The sequence below is a fragment of the Atractosteus spatula genome, chromosome 12 (genome assembly GCF_055471065.1).
Source record: "Atractosteus spatula isolate fAtrSpa1 chromosome 12, fAtrSpa1.hap1, whole genome shotgun sequence".
NCBI classification, from domain to species: Eukaryota; Metazoa; Chordata; class Actinopteri; order Semionotiformes; family Lepisosteidae; genus Atractosteus; species Atractosteus spatula.
In genome coordinates, this window is record NC_142717.1 from 29,233,651 (window position 1) to 29,255,383 (window position 21,733).

The following is a 21,733-nucleotide window of genomic DNA, read 5'->3' on the forward strand; positions in this document are numbered from 1 at the left end:
GAGGGTTGACGGGACTAGAGAGCTGTGCTTGGCCTCATTACTTAGGATACCTGTAGAGCACAATTATTACAGTATATTTTACACAATGAAAGTATGTGTATTTCAGACTCTTCAGAGTTCTACACTTCAGTGCACAAAAGGCTAGGCTCTGTACTACTCTGCTCTCCCATTAACCCCTAGTGGGTCATTTAATGCCATTTTTATAGAATTGTCTTGATGAAAGATTTTCAGTCTAATTTGTTTCTGCATTTAATTAGTAGAATGAATGCAATCTAGGTGACAAAAGAAACATATAAGGAGTTAAAAACAAGCATTTAAAGAACATTAAAAGACCAGCGTTCTGTGGCATTTCTTCTTCTTTCAAATATATTAATTTTAGTTTTTACAAACATCCTCAGCATATTGTTAGCACGGTACAATGCTAAGGCGTGTTAGCTAAACATTACATAGAGCCACAGGGACTCAGCTGACAAACTGAAGGTGCATAGGTTTATTGCCTTTTCTGAGAGATGAAGAATGTGTAAATAGCTCCTGTAATGCGGATCCTTACACAAACGAACTTTAACAGTAACAGGCTTATAGCTCAAAGGCTTTTTATAAGTTATTCTCCCAGTGTTTGTGCTTTTCTAATTATTTTTAATAAATCTTGAAAGGGACCATCTGGATAAAAACACATAATTCTTTTTAATTATTTAGCAATGGATTATTGCCTTTAATAATTATACACAGCACCTGTTGTTTAAGGTATCTGTATAATACTCTGCATGTTAGATTTTTGTAATCAGTTGTTTTTGCCTTGTAATTCTAAAGGCTGAGACAACAATATCTGTTTGAAATGTTAAGGGCTATTGTGCACAATCTTGCGTGCCTACTTCAAAGTTTTGAACATAATATTACTACATTTAAATTTTATTTAATGAGAATGTGACCTTTTTGCAGTCTTATTTGGATGTGTGTCCCCTCCTATTTGTGTAGCCTTAGGATCCTTTGGGATGACAAATGCTATGTAAAAAACAATATTAAATATATTTTATAGGGCTTATGTGCACATAGTTTGCAACCTTCATATAAAGCAGTGTTACATGCTGCTTCTTCTAGTTCAAAATGTTTATATCCTAAATTACATGTATATACTGTATATATACACGTATATACATAGTTTATATGATAATGATAATGTTTCTTTATTAGCCCTATACAATTTCTCGCATTAGGAATTCATCTTTTCGCATACCCCAGCTTTTCTCCATGAGACACAGACACACAGACAGGGAGAGAAGCTTGGGGTCAGAGCGCAGGGTCAGCCATTGTACGGCGCCCCTGGAGCAGTTGGGGTTAAGGGCCTTGCTCAGGGGCCCAACGGAGTAGGATTCCTCTGCCGGCTGCGGGATTTGAACCGGCAACCTTCCAGCCACAGGCGCAGATCCTTAGCCACAGAGCTACCGCTCTGCCCCAATATGCATATGTTGTATATTTTTATGTCTGTGGAGATGCTTGTGAAAAGGCCCGACTCTGATGGCAGAACCTTATAGATTTTCTGCAGTTTAAGGTGTCACTGAATCTTTACCTTTCAATTTAAAACTAAGACTAGGAGGTTCCTTCATATTGGGAAGGAAAACTGGGTTTATAACTTGCATGTATCTATTGAAACGAAACAAACTATAAAGTAGTTCAGGTGGGTGCAAACTATAAAATTACAAGGAAGTCCACAGTTGTCTAGTTAAGATTTGATTAGTTATCAATTACACCAGATTAGACCTAGCCGTGATTTGGGTGGATTGGGAATCCATAGCACAAGCCCAGTATTTGAAGTCAGTTTTTTCCCTCATGGTCTTTATTGAAACCCTGTGGGAAGCTTGTACCAAGTATGGGGTTGTGACAGAAAGTGGGTTTAAGATTTGAGTTAATTCTGGCTGTAGGGTACGTGCACATCTGGATTTTGTTGCAAATTTGTCTTTTTTTTTCTGGACAGCTGCTGTGACTGGCTTGTGCACACATGCCGACGGAAGAAAGAGTTCAAAGCACGAACGGTGTGGCTGGGCTGTCCTGAGAAATGCGAAGAAAAATATCCAAGGAATGCCATCAAGAATCAGAAGTACAATGTCTTTACATTTGTTCCTGGGGTAAGTTGAACAAAATGCCACCCTCTGTTTTTTTTTTCTGTAATGTTTTTAAAAAAGGAATATAAAATTTCAATTTCTTTTCTGAAGTACAAAGAAGTCCTTTAGTTTTTACTCTTTTTTTGATGAAAGTGTAGTTTTAGAAGCCTGGGACTTGCTTTTTTTCTTTCCTTTTAAATACAAAGGACTTCACATGCTATTAAAGAGTGTTTTATAATGGAAAAATAATAAAGTGTCTTCTTTCATTGGGTTTGTGTTATTTAGTAATGTATGGGGCCTGTAATAATTTCATCTACTAATGACTGAAAATCATTGGTTATAGACTTTTCAGTTAATCCTGTTCCCCGGAGGTTCTCAATATGTATTTTTATTACTCGACAGGCAGACAATTATATTAGCAAACCTGTCCTGTCACCCTTTCATACTGTGGTGAAAACCACAGACTGTCACCTGAGATAACAGCTGACGTGTATTAAATGATAGGTGGTTAACTAAGCCTTCCTGTGTAGCACTGAGGACTGAGACCGACAGTCCAGCAGGCGTCTGCACCAGCCAGAAGAAGATAACATTTGTGTTTTCTTCAGCTCAGCTGTGGGTTTTGTCCATCGTGCTCCCTATTATTTTTAATCAGTTAGGAAATAGGAGTATTATGGACTGATACAAGGTATAATAGAGTATGTTAAGTGTAACATATCACCATTATTTGTACCCATTTGAAAGGAAAATTAATTTATTATTTTGGAATGGAAATAACCAAAATCATTTAAACTATAAAATGTAAATTCTAAAAAGACACTAGAACAAGAGGCAATCTTCTGCTGTACATTTTTCCAGACTGTTCTGAGAGTCCCCGACTTCTAAGATTCAAGTTTTTCCAGTTCTGAAGAATTAATTTTCCTGCTTTAACAGATTTTTACTTAATCAAACAGATGTAGGTATAGTTAAATTTGTTCCTGTACTTTGGTACTCAGTAATTTGTCTTAGTGCACTGGAGGTTTTTGCTGTGGTTATATGTATTTGGCTTCCTTTGTGTACAGCAAGTTTACATCTTGATGTTTGTGTCACCCTTGTCAGTCTTGCCTTTTGAAATAAATAATAATTATATCTTCACAGCTTGGACATCAGCTCTAAATACAATTATTTAGATGGATAAATACAAAACAAACTAGACAGAAATAGAGGTATTGCTTCTTGAGATAAAAGCTGAGAGCTGTACTGTGGGTTTATTTTTGTCTCGCTAAGAAATACTCCGTGCTGTGGAATTCATATAGACCAGTACAGTAGCTGACCACTTATCTGACAATATTAGAACGTGGTGCTCAAATTTAAATGGTCACAGCTGGGCCTGCTTGATTTTGACATTTGTATTTTTATTGCACACCAGATGCCATTATAGGACACCGTGCTTTTAGTCCAAAGTGTTTTCAACACCTTGGAAGCTTTCCAGCAGATGCAATGCATCTAGATCTCAACTAAAAGAATATTAAGAAAAAATTGCACACTTCATTTAATAGTCATTTCATAGGCATGTTTTTTTAAAGATAACTTCAAAACACAAAGTGCGCAAAATAAAGGGGGCCTGTTTCTCGAAGCAGGTGATGGTATTGGCTTCGACAGCATGGCTGGGCAGCATGTCCCACAGCTCCCACAGGTTCATCTCCGAGATACTGCTTTGTGTCACTGATTCCCCACAATGGTTGTTTGTAGAGGTAAAAATGTATTATGCTGTGTTATTGCTATTCTGTAAATTTATAGAATTTTTTCTCTGTACATTTAGAGTAACATTGTGACTGTGACTTTTGCTGCTTTGTTTACTCTGTAAAATGTGAAGTGTTAATAGTTGTGAATACTTTAGGCTGCTGATAAGTTTACCATAGTGTACAAAAGGCCCTCTCATTATTTTCCATTCTGTTTTACAATTATATTGGCTTTAAAATTGTCGTTTTGCAGGAAATAATGCAGTGATATTTTTGATAAATCATTCTTGTATAGTATAGGGTAATATCAAAATATCAAAAAACAATGTTCTGCTTTGTTATAATTCCACATTGTGTTTAAAAATATACTGTAATGGACGGGCGTTACTATTTTTACACAAGTATCTGTTTATAAAGATACAACACCACGGACTTGATAAGTTATTCTTGAAAATTTTAAAAAATATAGATTGGTTTTTCTCTAAGACACCTTTTAAACTGTTTTATTTCATGTAATGCTGCAATTAACTATGTAAAACACAGTTAATGATGAATCTGGATGTGCTTTCTGTACTGAAATTAAGACATGGATGAAGTGGTGAGCTGAGCCTATAATTTTGCTCACAACTATTTGTGTCTGCACAATACCTCTAGCAACAGTACTTGATCAGTGGAGGTTATTTCCAAACTAGATAAGAAATTGACATGTTTTGTAATGCCTGATGTGTTTATCTGGGTGAAATATGTATTTATGATCTGATTGAGTATTTCTTTTTCATTCTGTATTATCATCACCAAGCTGTTTTTACACTCTACTCTGTTCTTTTGTAGCCAAATAGCTCATCATAACTGCAGAATTATGCCGTGCTGTTGGCACTCTTCCCTTCAGGTTTTAATTTAACGAATCATGCTGACTTCATATTGGGCATTGATTTTCCCCATTAGTCTAATACCGGGCAAATGCTTGAGATCTATTATGCCTCTTTATTAAAACGCACAAAAACTAATGGCTGCATAATTAAGAGACTGATCTTTTGTCAGTGCAATAAAATGTCAACTGTCATTCAGACAGATAAATATTCTCATCTTTATTGAACCAAGCCTGTGTTTTCTCCCTTAGTTTAAATTATTAAACACACAGAGATTGGTTAAGTAGTGTACATTTTCCTAAAGGTCACAAAGTTCATTAACTATACAGTGTCATTGATTGCAGCCCCTTAACATCACTGCTGTGGTATAGGCTTTCTACTCAGATTATAATTGATATAACTGCAGTACTCAATCTAGACCTGTCATGAAAGAAAGCCTGTTGCTTATTGCTTTTGTGGTTGTATAACGTAACTTTAGTGCATCCCAGTACTTCATAGACATCCTGATGTGTTTGTTCCAATACAACATACTTTTCTTACTGTTCAGTTGTGTTTCTTTTGCCATTGGACATTAATACATTGAATTGTATTGCGTGTTCCTACTGCTTTGATATTGTGTTATTGTGGCTATATTGTTAAAAAATGCCAGTGTTCTTTTCAGAATATTTTATTTATATTGTTATCAATATCATTTGTTTGTAGTCACACAGACATTGTGATTTTTCTTATTGTGTGAAAAGGCCTTTAATGTATGCTTTGTACCTCTTACTTATTTGTTATATTATCACTTTATTACCCATATACGATTTCTTGTGTTAGGAATATATATAATATATATATTTCTGATATATATATAAGGAGTAATATATACTTCTTCCTGATACTTAAACTAGCCTCAGGGGAGAAAACATCTACTATTTTCCAACAGATATCACTGCTGTAGGGCACACTGTCACAAAAAAGATGTACCATGTTACCAAAAAACACATTCAATACCTAATTTGTTAAATGTTACGAATTGTTTTAAATGTACGTATTTGATAGGCTTCCCCTCTTTTTTTTTATTATTTACTCATTCTAGCAAGTCTTACAAGTTGAAAGTTTGTAGTTTATTTATACAGTATACATACTAGCAAGCTGCAGCTGTAATACAATACATACCAGCAAGGCTTCATTTTATACCATAGTCCTTGCCTTTTGTGAAGTCATAGGTCTGAATGTAACAATGAAACAAAATTAAAACAACACAGTTTTTTCCTGTTTTGTAAATATTGGTTTAGGATCTGTTCATAATGTGTTAGAAAAGCACTGCAAAAATATAAGGACGCAACAGGTATTCATTATCCTGTGCTTTCTCCTTCCAAGAAAGGTGTAAGATATTTTACAGAATTCCTGCTTGGTCAGTTACCACTCCTTTGCTGTGTCGCTGGTTGAGGACTTTACTTTTTTAATAGAAGTCACATTTTCTTTGCATTATGCTGTTTTATTTTATTTCTGTTGAACACTATTATCTCCAGCCAGGGAAAATCTTTAACCTTTGGTGAGCTGCTGTTAGACTGCCACACATCAAAGTGAAAGGTCACAGTGTCAGTGATCCTTAACTGAGCTCTATTGTTCTAGTAAAGTTATCAAAGGGGTTTTTGCAATGAATATGTAGGCTGGATGTATGGTTTATTCACTTACTAATCCAGCAGATCTTTTTTTTTAATCAAATTAGATTGACTGAAAGAAAAGTGTTAAAATATCTAACATTATGAAAAGGTCTAATGTGAATTGAATTTGTTGCTAAGAAATGAAACAGAAAAAATGCAGTTGTGCCTGGTACTTTGTTAAATGCAAGATGTGGAAAAGTGACCTCGGTGAGCTTTCAGTTTCCTCCCACGCTGACATTGTGTGTATCAAACTGGTGTCTACAATCGATCACCTGATAGAAGGTTGAGCTATCTTCAACGGGGAAACTGATCACTATGGACGTTTGAAAAGAAACAACATTATGGATACCAACAACACAGACACTTCAATATAGTGAGATGTTTCAGAAGAGAAGAAGGAAAGATGAGCAAAGGCTGATCAATCACTTAACATTAAAGCACTAAAGACTCTGTGTTTCAGAATGCAGATTGCAAGTGACACGCACAAAGTGACTTAAATGCAGAAAAATCCAGGCAGATAGCAGCACTTGTCAGCACTTCCATAGTGACTAATGATGAAGTCATAAGCAATCAAATAGTCTGCATTGTCTGCTTCATAGGGGCTAGTGCAAACTTTTGGATTTATTTCAAACTGAATCATTTCGTACTTTAGCAGAAAAAGATACTCTGTAAAGGAAAAGCAGTGTTTTTTTAAAGAGTAAGAAAAAGGTCCAGCACAATTGTGACTTGCTGTTCCAGAAGCATTCAGATTTTCGTTTTTCTCTAAATAAAGAGCAAGAAATGAATGCTGAACAACACTGAATAATCTGCTCAGAATTAGGGAATAATCCACATTTTTGAGAAGCCTACGTGATATCAAGGTTTATCTTCCAGTTTTAACTTATCTTCTTTTCTTATCTTCTTATCTTTTCTTCTTTATCTTATCTTCTTTTATCTTCAGTGTTTAGCTTCCAGTTCCAGACTTTAAAAATATAACGGTATTGCATATATTTATTCTTTTCTTGGGGGTCTTGTAGCATTTGCACACACACTCTGTGGAACATCTGTGGGAATGTAATTGCAAATTAAAGTTCATCAAGTTCCCAAATTAATTGTAAATGAGAAATTGTTCTCAATTGACATATCTGGTTAAATAAAGGATTAAACTCCATGATCAGCACCTGTAATTCTCACTTCTACAGCCCACTCTCAATGAGAGGTTGGATGAGGCTGTAATTTAAAAACTGGTTCTGTCCTAATCAGGTTAATGCATTACCTGCTGCTCACGCAGGAAGTAACAAACACTAATGGATCTTTTTCCACTTTAATGTGTAACATGCTTCTGCTTAATCACAACTAGATATATGTCAGCTGTCTGGTTTGGAACTGTTCATGTTACTCTAGAAGGATGCTGTATCTGTGTACATGTTCACTGTATCAATTAATTGTTTTTCTATGTCTTTTTTTCATTTAGGTATTGTACCAGCAGTTCAAGCTATTCCTGAATCTGTATTTCCTGGTGGTGTCCTGTTCACAGTTTGTGCCATCGCTGAAAATCGGATACCTTTACACTTATTGGGCACCTTTGGTAAATGCACATCAGATTGCTTTAGATATGCTATGTTTGTGTGCGTTGGCAATTTGCTCTTTCTCTAGACAGACACATTGGATACCAGTCCTGTTCATAGAGGCGGCTGTGTGAATCACTCCGTGTACTCGGAGCATTCATTCATTCGTGTTTTGCATCCCTTTTAATCTTTCTGTTTCGGTTGCTCGACATCCCCCTTTCCTGAATGTCAACTGTGTTTTTATCTTAGACATCACCCAAGAAAATCCATAATTCCCATGACAGCTGGGGTATCAATTACATAACAGTTGTCTTGTGTCAGTCCATTTGACGCAAGATAAAATCTTTATTTTTGATAGAATCTGTACTAAGTTGTTAATTTTGAACACTGCTGACTTTGAAGTTAACCAAATTAAAAAATATATATTTTAGTTTTTCAGAGATGAAAATGGCTAATCAGTCAGGCTTTTTTGTTAAGAAAGTGATCACATTTCAGTGTCATAAATAAATCATTGGGAATACATATTTCACTGACCTTTTTCATTTGGGATTAGACAGCACACCTCAGTCCACTGACAAACACTATTAACTTTGCCTAGCTGTTGCTGACCTTGTGTAATAATTGGTATGTAGAAAAGGCGGTTGATATTTTACATTTGACTATAGATGGGTATTTTATAGTCTGTCATTACTATTGTATTTAATTATTCCTTAATTGTGCCTGTGATATTTTTTTGTATCCGTATTGATTTGTTTATGTAGAAATTTCATACTGTTGCAAAAAAGTTTCAGATCCGTTTACAAAAAAAGGGTAACACCATAGAAAATAAGGTTGTCAGTGTACATAAAACATTCATAAACCTTTTCAGGTCCATGTAAAAATTCTTTAAATATAATTACCGTTATTAAAACAGTAGGATTTATAAATCTCATGTACCCTGCTGGGAAGAGTTTTCAGATGTGTAATTTTCCAAGGCCTTGGCTTACAAGTATTAATTATGTTGAAGTTTTCAATTACATTTCATCTTTTTGATTTAAAAATTGTTGGGCCCTTGTTTAATTAGATGTGTAAATGTAACAACCCATATTTTGTCCTGCTGCCATATGCACTACTGCCATAACAGAGGAAGAAGGCTTATGGTGAAATATTTTCTTAAAAAAACAAACACTTTTCTTGATGAACAAATACTTCCAACTTTGACAGTTTAAATATTTTTATGGCTCATTTCCTCAGCCTTTAGTTGTGTTTGGAATGAAGTAATCGATATTTATTTTTTGAGTTTAGTTTCTGTTGTGCAGTAAGGCTTTTTGAGATTCTATTAAGTACATCTAAAATTTTGTTCTCATGGCTTGCAAATATTTATCTTACTAGCATGTGTGTTTAATGTCATTTTGAGCTGTGAAGTTCTGAAAGTACCACTCTTCGAACTTTGCTCACAGATCAAAGTGACGCAGAAATATAAAGAAACAAGAAAAGAGGTGTTTTTTCTGCTCCTGCATCAGTAAAAACAACATTACATGAGCATGTCCCTTGACACCAGCCAAGAAACACATGATTGGAAGCCTTTTAAGAAAGTAGTTATATTGTTTTCCTTCCTTTTTTAATGGCTGTATGTGTAATTTGTGTGCTAGTTTCTGGAGTATAAGATTCTCTATTAAGAAAACTATGCATTTGCAGACTACCCATTTTAAACCTTTAAAATGAAGCAAAAGCAATAAAATAGTCATTCCCTGAGCACAGCAGTAGCCTTACATCTTGCTTTAATTTACAGTTTTGGAAAAGGCATGTTTTATTCTTCAGAACTATTTATAATGACACATCTCTCACAAAGATGCAACAGGAATGTATTTTTATGGCCACAGAAAGCGCCTGTGCTGTTGATACCACTGGATTATCTCTGTGCAAGCTCTGTTGCATTTGAATGTGGTTTCTTCCAAACGTTCAACATCCCTAAAAAGACTTTAACCACAGCTGGGCCGTTGGTAAGCCAGATGCGAGAGAGTTCTGTAATATACGTTTTTTTAAAGCACCTGCGATACCTGCTAACAAGAGTTATTGTAGATGAAGTGAAGAGACATCAGTCAACAATGAATTAATATGGGTTTTAGGACTTATTAAGAATTGCCTCTAGCAATTACTTTCTTGCTAAAACAGGTTAATTATGGTCAACCTTTGCTACCCAATTGTGTATGCATTTTTTAAAGATATCTATAAAACATTTGGCCTCCTCAGGCATGGTCTTATATGATGTCATCCAGAATTTAAAACAACGTGCTGACTTTAACAGGTTCTTGTATAGCAAATCTGAAACACAAAAAATTACAATGTTTATAACTTTTTAATACACTTTGCTGTGCATCCTTGTGGTGCTCTGTCCTGCAGGGCTTCGTCCTGGCAGTCACTATGGTGCGTGAGGCTGTGGACGAGGTACGCCGCTGTCGGAGGGACAAGGAGATGAACTCCCAGTTGTACAGCAAGCTCACAGTACGAGGTTGGAAAACGTAATGCTTACACTTTTATCTGGTGCTATCTGATCGGGTCTAAAAATAGAAAACAAAAAAATAATGACACTCAAAGTCATGTTTTGTCTGAATGAGTTTGTGCACATTTAAAAATACACCAGGGAAGCTCTTACATCAATGAGATTGAGTTTTTCTTTATTTTCCGGTGAGTGGCCTGGATATCTCAGCAATATATATATTAAACTGTCTATCAGCATGTCTATCTGGCTATCTTAAGTGGCAGTACCCTGTTACAAAATGGTTTAATGTTTCAGAGACGTGCAATTCAATACAACTAGTAGAAATTACTCTCAGTCATATTGCCTGTACTTGTCACAACTTTGTTAACATAGTTTTACAAGGCTGCAGAGAAGTTTTTGAAGTTTTTCAATGAAGTTTTTATTGCTTTTCATCTGTAATAAGAATAAAACTGATGAGCCTAAATAATTTTAAATCACTTGGCTATATTTGTATGTGGATGTAATAAAAATAATAGGTTTTGGAAAATTATAAATTACATTTTATTATTTTCCTAAATCAGCAAGCACCTTAAATGTCAGAACTATATTGACCTCAAATATATTTGATCTGTATAGCACAAAAGTGCCTTATGCACAAGAGATTTTAAAAACTAGATTTTGTTACACTGTGATTAAATATGTTAAGCCCACAAACCAAAATTCTAGGGCAAAGACAAAGAGCAGGACTGAAGACAAACTTGTGAGAAAAGTAAAATAATTGTAAAAAAAATAATTGAAAGGTAAAAAATAAAAGCTGATATTTGTTGGGATCCTTCTGCATAATAATTTTTTCTAAAATGAAGACCACTTAATATTTCTTAGATAATGTTCTATATGATTAAACAGGAACAGCATAAAATGCAGTTCTTACCTTAGTATTGCCAATGTACCTGTAAGATGGAAAAAGATGCAACGGATTTTGTGATGTGCACAATGTTTAAATGGTGTTGCAGGGTGTTTCATATCAAAGTCCATCTTCATCTGTATAGAAAGAAAATTGTGGTAAACATTGTCTTTCTATTTTTTTATATATGTGTATATGTGTCTCTGAGTTATTCTGTTTGATTGCATACATTTATAAACGTTGATTAGCATTTTTTAATTTGTCATAGAATAAAGTATAAAACGGAAAATCTCAGCACCACCTTGTTTAGTAACAGGACTCTTTCTCCCATATCCTCTTGTTTGCCTTGTGATTATAAAGTAGATAACTGGTAGAGTGTCACTTTCGCAGCAAAGGTATACACTCATAAGGATAATCTCAGATCTACAGCAGTTAAAAACACGACGTGATATTCAGCTTCATGTTAAAGGATGTTTGTGGAATTTTCTGAAGCATCAGTATATATCCCTGCTGTATATTCTATGTCCTTGTGTCAAAACCCCACAAAAAATAAAAAATAAATAATTTTTAAAATAGTTTAGAAAGGTCTCTTAGGGATTTAAATGAACACACATGCACTCAGTACACTTGTTGGAATAAGAAATAAAGAAATCATGTTCAACAGTTGTGTTACAGTGGAGTGCACAATCCATCAGTGTTACATTAAAACAAGTCAGGAGGCTTTTTATTATCTTTTCCCTTTTAACGTAAATACTGTCAGTCGATTTGGTAAGAAGACCATGTTTGCAGTGTGACAGTGACCAAAACATTTCACTTGTTTTACTTCGATGAGGATAAACATTTCCTTTGGTCCACCTGTAAGCCAGAGTTAATAGTAGAAGTAGTAGTATGTTGCTACTTCTGTTCATCAGCACATTCTGTTGGGCAGGGAACTTACAAATACTGTACTGCTAGACTAGTTGTCTTAAATTTGACAGCATCTGCATTTCATTTTAAAAAGGGTGAACATGACGTAAACTGAAGGCGTGCTGCACATTGGCCTTACAGTGTATGTGCAACGTCAAAAAAAAACACTCATGTGAGAGTATTTTTCCCCCTGCAGGCTGGTCTTTCTTTTCTTTGTGCAACTGAACAACATTGATTCACAGAGCAATGACCACAGTATAAACTTAATGTTCTCCATCGTAAAAAAAAATCTGAACTGTTTGTTATTTGTTAAAATAAACTTTAACTGGCCAGCTTTAGAGAGAGACATCCGAAAACCTGGAAAGAAATGCAGCCTACAATGTGTGTTAGTAGGATTGAACTTCACATTTTTCCAACCTATATTCCTGAGATTACTGAGGAAAGCATTCTCTGGGTCTCCAGTGTGATATCTCTGACCCCAAAAGCAAGATTTAATCTTCACTGGGAACTGATTTGTAGCACACATAAGTGGGTATTAAATGGATATAATTGACAGTGACCTGGTGTGTCTCTGATTTGTTCTGGGTCCCAGACCAGGGATCATAATGGAGGAGTATTACATTTGCATGGGAGAATGCAATCAATCTCTGAGAGAAAGATGAGGTGAAAGAAAAAGCATAGGACTGTTGTGTGGGCTTTAGGGTCATTTTCACAAACTAAAGACCATAATCAAACATTTTGTTTTCACTTTTTTGAACGATGAAACTCAAAAACGAAGATATTTATGCTTTTGATGAATTTTCTTTGCATGGAATTTTAAACTACAGGTGCAATATTTAAAACTGTGAGATTCTTTTATCATTTGTCATTGAAAATGTCACTGGTGTCAGTATTGATGTCTTCTAGGTAAAGTTCAAGTGAAGAGCTCTGACATACAAGTCGGAGACCTCATAATCGTTGAAAAGGTAATTACGTTTTTTCTCTCTCTTGTTTGGGCTTAATTATTGTAAAGGTGGTGCTTGTTATTTGCCATCAAGCCAGTTATGTTGACTGGGTCAGTTAAAAACATACCTGCCATTCTAGAGGGGATCAGTCAGCAATTGCAAACAGTCACTGCAGTCGCCACAAGACGATGGTGACCAGTTGGAATCATCTGTCAATTCTGACAGAAATCATCAGAGTTAAGAGCTATAAGCAAGTTTTCAGTCTTTTGTCGTAGTTTTTGAGTAAATCGAATAACATGTCGGCTTCATATCTGGTTTACTCCAATGTGCCTTGTATGTTGTTGTTCTTTACATGAGTCTTCATTATCTTTTGGAATAGCTTAAATAATTTAGGCTTCAAAGATCCCAATAAGAAAAATAAGGGAAGATAATTGTAGGAAACAAAGGTTGTTGCTGAACTGTGTGAACTCCATGAAACTGACCAGGATAAGTAAAAGTGTGGGCGCTCAAAGATATTTTTTGAGGTATTATAAAATTCTTATTCTTATTAATAATAAGAAGAATAATGAGTTCTTGTTTTGAAAATCTTAGGCCCAGCACAACACTGGTGTTGATTTTCTACTCACATAAGAATGTAAGACAGGTAACAAATGTGAAGTTGCCTCCTGCCCCCATCCAGACTGTTTGGTAGTTAGTACCTTTTTGATCTGAGTATCTCATCTTTTGGGTAAAGAAGTGCCTCCTGTTCTTGGTTTTAAATGCAGTTGCTTGTCTTATTGTCAGTTGCATTCACAATGATTTTGATTGCTTTAGATAGTATATTTTTAATTATTTGTTTCACTTTTCCACCTGTTGTGATGTTTTCCTTCCCTGCATTGTCCCACATTTTACCTGAATGACTCGGAGATTTAAACATTTTGATTATGTTTGGGACCTTCCCATAGGTAGCTTCTGTGATCTCTTCTATATATAGACAATGTCTTAGGCTCACGATCCCAACCATTATGATAGTTCTCACCCGAAAACTGCCGATTATCTGTCCCTCCCAGAACAGCCACTTCATTATCTCAGGTTTCTCTTAATGGTGCTTAAATATCAAGAGGCTTGTTATAAGTAATATGCCTCCTGCCTACACTGAAATTCTAAATTAAATAAAAATAGAAAAATATAAATTGTTTTTTAATTAAGCTTCTGATTTGTGATGTTATTGCAGTGTAATCCAATAAAAACTGTAAGTCAAAATGTGTAATTTGTGTCATATGGAGTGCCAATCTGAAGCAGACTTTCAAGTATTGTGGTGAATTAATTGCTTTGTCCTTGAAGTGCCCAGTTAAAACTGAAAGTAATCATCTATATAAAGTAATAGTCTAGATAAAGTTTTTCATAATGTAGAACATACAGAACATATAGCACGATGAAAGTGATAATCTCACTCTTAGACTGGATGTAAAGACTACAACCATATATTAATAAACATTTTTATTTTGATCGAATGATTTTGTCTTTCATTTGAAGCAAGTTCTTTTTTTCTTCCTTCTGGTTTCTGTCACTTGGTGATGTTGTACTAAAGCAAGTTTGTTGGCATGATACAAGTAACCTGAGACTCCAGTGTAATGGATTTATACCAGACTTAGTTGTTTAAAGCCGATGATCCACTTGCATAGTGGTAGTTATCTAGTTTCTGATAGCTCCTCTAAAGTAGTCTGTTACCAGAAGTCACAGATTTGGGCTTTTGTGTGCGTCAACTGAACATTCAGATGTTGTGGTGGCAGCTGTTTCGTAAATTTGTGTTACAATTTTTCAAAACTCTCATTTCATTTCAGAACCAGAGGATTCCAGCTGACATGATTTTCCTGAGGACATCAGAGAGAAATGGTAAGGCCCAGTGCACTTACTTGTCGTCTATGAAGACACCTCATTACAGACCAGTGGTGGGCAACGTCAGTTACACTCTCAGTAACAGAATTAACAAGAAATTGCTAAAACATGCACGGCAGTTTAAGCATTTCTCATAAATGTTTTTTTATTTCTAACCTCTTGTTATACTACTGAAATTCATTGGGTTTCTCAGCCATTACTGCTCAGTGTTTTCTCTCCAACCCCTGGACCCGGATACTTTAAATACCTCTGCTGTATTTTGTTTTCCCGTTAAAGAAAATCACAAACAGGTTTGGAGTCCAAAACGCATTAACTTGTAAATAGTCCACCATGTTAATGACAATTAATTAGTGTAATTGTATGGAAGCTGGGATGTGTTTCTCTGAATATATAGAGCTGTGTCTAAGCCAGTGGGAGTCATTCTCCAGACACACAGTGCCAAAGTTTGTTCCTGATGTTTTCCTTTTCACTTAGAAATCAGGAAGTTTCAGTCTCCCAGTTTTATGTTCAATCTAAAATTTGTAAAAAGTACACACTGAGAAGTGTCTCTACTTTTTCTGGGAGGGTTATGTTCACTTACAGTATAGTCCACAAGACCAGCTTCAGGAGGATTAGTTATCCTTATGATTTAAAACTAAACCCCTACAAATGTTCCTTTACTCTCAGCCCTACCTGATGTACAACATATGTGGATGCAACGTTTTTTGCTTGTATAAATGTGATGATCCCAATTATGAATCCATAGGAAAAAAAATACTTTATTACAAGCTGGTTCCAGAGAATGCCACTGTTAGCAGTGATGTAACTCTCAGGTCACAATAAATAAGAAGCCTATGCACAGGAATCCTGTGTGTTTTGGCAGCAGCTGTTTCTAACAGAAGAAACACTTTTTTATCAGTGTGAGAAAAGTGCAAGCTTAAAGATAATCATGAAAACACCATTCTATCACTTGCATTCTTTCTTTTTCCCCTTGGTTGGAGAAAGACCCCAAGATCAATGTTTCTAAAACCTATTAGATATATTAGAATTTTCCATAAGTACTCTCTTAACTGCCTTGTACCACAACAAAACTGCTTATAAAAAAAGATTTACCAGCAGTCCCGTCTTTCACAAAACTTTAAAACCGCATTCAACTTTCCTCTTTCCCACAGCCATTATCTACACAAGGAAAATCTTACTCTCAAACCTACCTGTCTGGAAACTAAGACACTTTGAAAATGTAATACTTAAGAGAATAACAAATGGCTTGAGTGACGTTTTGCACGTACAACCGGATAAAGTTTATCTTTAGGGTTTGTATGACTGCCAACAATGTGTTCAAACTGCCTTAATCTTTTTTTCCCCAAACCAGTTTTCTATTCTGGTTTCAGAGTTTGATTTAACTCGGGCTAGAAATGTTTTGACACCCATCTCAAGCCACAGAATTGTATTGCTTCGGTATATTACGGATGTTGCTGTGAACTGAAAACCGCACGATAGATATTGAATTAACAGAGTACTTCAGGAAATATCACAATGTCTAATTTAAACTTTACAAAGGAGAATTGGGGAGAAGGGCACCACTGTATTGAAAATTATCCATCTGTTTGATTTGACAAAGGTAATGAATTATTAACTTTAGGGTACATAATAAGGAGGTTATGAAATGCCACGGATAATGTGATCTGCTTGATGCAGTAATAACGTCTGTCTTGTAACTGTAGTCAAAAGTTTCATTCCTATATGTTTTTCCTAAAAGTTTTTCATTCCTAAAAGTTTTTCCTCCTATATGTTAAAGCAGACAAACTACATTACACTTTGTCATGCAATTATAAAGAGGTGGAATTCTTTCAATGACTGGGCTCCTCATCAAGCAAATCTTGTGTTGGTGAGAGTGTGCTGAGACATAAGGGATTATGCAATGAGAATCTTAGAAAAATAGTGACTAGCTATTATGAATCATAATTAAGCACAGTTGTATTATCATTACCTGGAAGGTGCCGTTATCTGAGGTTTCATAAAAAGATTCACAGTCTGTTGTCATTTTAATTCCAGATTTTGGAATTGACATGGAGTGCAGACATATAGTGCTTATATGGCACTATTACCATCATGATCTGTGTCAATGTTTGTTAATATCCTTTATATATATTTACTTTTTACTACTTACGGCTTTGGATGGTCATTATCTTCAGCTTGTCACTTCTGTGGCTCTTTTGGGTACCCCTTCCTCCCAGGCGGTCTGTGTGTGGGTGCCATATTGCCAAAGCCTGAGGAGATGAAGGTAATATGAGATTAATCACCTTATGCAGCATTTACAGCATAGAAATGGAGACTGACTTCTCGTCATGTCAGCTGAGAGAGTGCACTATTGGCATATTGTCAACTTGTAAGATACGCTACATGGAGCGAATCTGAGGCTATAAAACATGAAAAATTGATATATCACAGATCAGGTCTCCAGACCTGTGGATAATTCACAGTTTGATTACTTTATACTGCTTCCCTGCTTACATTTGCCTTTTTTCTTGGATCATGTGTAAGGCTTTGTTCTGAAAGGGTTAAATGTCCTAGTTTAACCCGATGCAGCAAAGCCTGCCTGACCCACAGCAAGTAGGGATTTGGGTCCTTAGTCCCAAAGTCAGTTTTCTAATAAGGCTAACTACTGTCTGCACTTTGAAGCATCTGAGTGTGTTTGGAAATAATAAAAATAATATGTATAGAATAAAAAAAACATACTTCGGTATTTGAGATGCATAGAACTGGAAAAACATTATATATCCAAGAAAACTAGTTGAAAGCAAAGGCAGTTGTTTTGCATGACCAGCATTGTTCATATCGTACAAGCTGAAATGGTCTGGCCTTTGTTACGCCTTGTTAAAAAGAAATAAAGGGAGAAATCTGTAATGCATTCCCCAAGATTAAAAATTCATAAGACGTATTGAATCAGTGTGGAAATCCCGAAATATATGCAATTTGATCAAGCCTGGATTAAAAGCGTCATTGTGCTTGTCAATAAGGAATTGTGATGAGTTCAGTGGTATCATATTGACTGTGTATTAATACTTGGTGTCCTATTGGCCCATCAGCTGATTGTTTAGAATGTAAATGATGCTGCTGATGGCTCTGGTGACTGATGGCTTAAATTCCAATTAATCAATTGCTTCATCAGTTTCCTAATTCAGATCAAATATCTCTTGAGTGCACACTCTTCTTTCAGTGGTATTAGGAGAAATAAATGCTTTGGAAGTAATTTTCATCAATCTCTTATAAATGCCAATATGCCTTCTAGCAGGATTCTGGTTGATGTCTTTATGCCCGAAATGTTTGCATTGTATTATTTGTTTGTTTAAGAAGTTGTCCTGGTGCAGAGCCTAAACCTGGCTGTGATGCAGATGTAGCCTTTCACACTACAACCATTTTATCTTGCGCTCACCATGAAAACTGCACACATCACTGTCATTTCGGCTCTTATATAAAGGCTTAAAAAATTAAGATGCTGGTAAATGATCTGGTATTATGTCTCCAAAGTCAATGTATTCTGTCTTTTGTTGATGTGTATACTAATATTTCAGTGTTGTTATACCTAGCATGCTGGCTACTAATATTACACAGTACTTTATTAACAGTTTATGATAGGTTCACGTGAACCTTCTGACAATGACCCTTCAATTAATTCACTTGGCATGGCTTGTCTTTTGTGACAAATATGTCAGCTGATCTTAAAGTCTATTGCCATCAAAGCGATCCGCTCCTGACACCCCTTGTCAATTATACAAAATAAAATCAAGTATTCATAAGTAGGCTGTAACAGGATATAGGCAGACAGATTTAATAATTCAGTTTTGCTGAGGCTTAACTGGCATTAGTTGTAGCTAATGGTCGCCTTAGTAAAAAATTCATTGGAAACAATGCTTGAGCGAGAAGATGGGCATAATTATGCGTACTTAATTTACATTAGGCAGCTGCAAATTAAATGCTGACTTTAAGGAATGCATCTGACCATGTATTGAAGCTAAGATAGTGTAACCTTTACATTAATCATACTTTAAGTTTTTGAAATCAGTAATGTTGTATTACTGGACCCTTAATAGTTGTAATTAAATTATTTTATTTTTATGATTATTTTGCAGACTTATTTGTTTGTGTGCGTGTACATTATGTATGAAGTTTTGACGCTGCTCCATGAACTGAGCTATAAAAAATAGCTTAAAAGCTTAAATGTAAAAAAGAAAACAGAACAGAATCCCCTTGAAATAAAAATGAATTGATGTAACAAAAATGTTTTTTTAAATAATTCACATTTTAAATTTTAAATTTAAAAATTCAACGTGGTGTTTTAGGGATATTACAGTGACCTTTCAGTTAGAGTTGCTTCCTCACAGGAGCTCCATGTGCAAGTGTTTGATTCCAGAGTGGAGTACTTTCTGTGTTGAGTTTGTCTGTTCTCCCTGTGTGCTTGTAGGTTTTATCCAGGTACTTTAGTTTCCTTCCACCTTTCCAAGACATGCTGGCTAAGTTAATGGATGTCTCGAATTATTCTTGTGTTCTTAAGGGTATGTGCCCTGTAATGTGCACAACCCATTCCATGAAAGACGGTTTTTGATAGAAGGTATTTTCTATGTTGGAAAGATTGATTACATGCATGGACTAAAGTAGTGGTTGTGATTAGGCTGATAAACTCTTGATTTGTCCAGATGCATTGTCTTTCTAAAATTATATTTAAGTACAGAAGACCTAATAATAAATTAATTGAAAATGAACCTACTTAAAAACAATGTAAAAATGTAACTTTGAACAATACTTGAGTGATATAACATAATATTTATATAATATTGATATTATATCAAATTGAATATTGAAAAATGAAAACGATCCTGACTCATTTTTTATCGAGTAACTTCTGAGGCATGGAGTGGTAATGCCATGACCTGGACATGCATGACACCCTTTAGAACCAACTCACTCAGTTTTATGAATTATAAATTGCCAGCAATTGCTATATTGTATGTTTCTGAAGTAGGAACCATTTTCTGGAGCATCTGGAAATATCCTGTTTAGGCAGTGGAAAATGGAGTTCATCAGGAAGAAAGAGTGGATAATCTTAGACTGGCCAAGTCCGATTTAAATCCAATTCTGTAAGCATTTTGCATGATGACGAAAAAAATAAAATCAGAACTTCCAAAGAATAGGCAAGAACTCAGTGGCTGCAGCAAAGCATCTCAAAACTCAAACAGTTAGATGAGCTTCATGGGTAGCAGACTTCATGCAATAATTGCTTCATTAGGGTATGCTACCAGATACTGACTTTTACACTGTGACTGTGATACTGTGTTACACTGTATTTAGTAAGTTAATGTGGTAGTCACTTGAATTCACTGGGTTTAACACAAAGTATGTTTTTGTTCCAATATGATCAAAAGCATGCATGGAATTATCCAAAAACAACATATTGTACTTTTTCTTTCATATTAATCTTTGATATCAAATACAAATTGATTGAATATAAAACAAAAATAACAGTTTTGACTGTGCTGTACCTGATACTTTAATGTGATCTGGAATGATGTAAGCTGGTTAAGAGAAGTCATCTTCGGACCTCTTATCACTGCACTCCTTTTGGTTGTTGTCCTTCTACCATGGCATCCTAAAGCTGATGAGCTACTGTTATATCAGTATCTGCTAATCACAGTCTCTGTGTAGAATGGTAACCTTTTCTGCAGTGTTCTTCCATGTGAAATGTAATTATGGATGAATAGTTGACATGATTTTTACATCCCTCTCTTGAAGCCATTGTAACCCACATACTATGCACTACTCTGCTCCTCGTTTGAAAGAAACCAGCTGCTGATTGACTGTAGCTTGTTGCGCTCAATTTTTTTATGTACTCTCTCATAGTGTTTATGTTAGATTCTAAGTGCTGTGCATAGAGACAGTGTTTCTTGGATGTTACTGAAATGAAATGGAGGTTAAATACATCCTCTGTTACATTTTAAGCTGGAACAGAAATATTAGTATGAAACCAGTGGCTTACGTAAAGTATAGTTTCTGTTTTGTATTTGAATCTTTGCTTAATTTTTAGCACCAGTTTTTAGGTTAATGTATTGTATGTTAACATTGTATTTACTGTATGCAGAAATTATAGTTTTATTCCTTAGGTTTTCTGTTAATGTATTTTTGTGGGATGAAGCTTAACGAGCTTAAAGTAACTTGCTTATCCCTTAACATAACGGGTGTGTGGCAGAAACAGGACTTGAACTTGAAACCTCCAGGCAAAAGCTTAACTGTTGGACTTATAGTCTTCACATGCATACAGTTGTTTAAGGGAAATACCTGTATGTTCACATCAGCACAATTGTCTGCACAATTATTCCAATGAGATATTTATAAGTTGATACTCTGTTTGCTGTACAATTTCAGAAGTGACTAAATCCTGAGTTTGTTTTCTGTGTGTAGTATTTATATCAATGTAGCTTGTATTATGGCCTTTAAGCATACATGATGCTTGAATTTAAACTCTGACCACACTATCTCAATTTACATATTTTTACAAACACACGTGTGTATTTGGCCATTATATTATTGCAGTTTTTGGAATAAATGCTTTCTTGAGACTTGGGCTACCACAGTGTATTTGAGTATTTCTTCACCAATTGGCGGAAAGCACACAAGCATTTTTCCCACAGCTCAAAAAGTCTGCAAAAAGCCTGTGAAGTGGGATGTTCGATTGTTTTTTTTAAATCACCCAAGATCTATTTTGAAAAGGAAACTGGCTT

General features: G+C 35.3%; 1 protein-coding gene across 2 annotated transcripts in view; it reads left to right on the forward strand.

Annotated features, from left to right (window-relative positions):
- The window catches only part of atp9b (ATPase phospholipid transporting 9B), a 152,164-nt gene that overhangs the window by 23,017 nt on the left and 107,414 nt on the right, over positions 1 to 21,733 (forward strand). For both annotated transcript variants that reach the window (XM_088928992.1, XM_088928993.1), the window contains exons 3-7: positions 1,973 to 2,123; positions 7,792 to 7,905; positions 10,268 to 10,376; positions 13,063 to 13,121; positions 14,924 to 14,975. In XM_088928992.1, the coding sequence (XP_088785118.1) occupies positions 1,973 to 2,123; positions 7,792 to 7,905; positions 10,268 to 10,376; positions 13,063 to 13,121; positions 14,924 to 14,975 (485 nt within the window). The remainder of the gene's footprint in view (positions 1 to 1,972; positions 2,124 to 7,791; positions 7,906 to 10,267; positions 10,377 to 13,062; positions 13,122 to 14,923; positions 14,976 to 21,733) is intronic.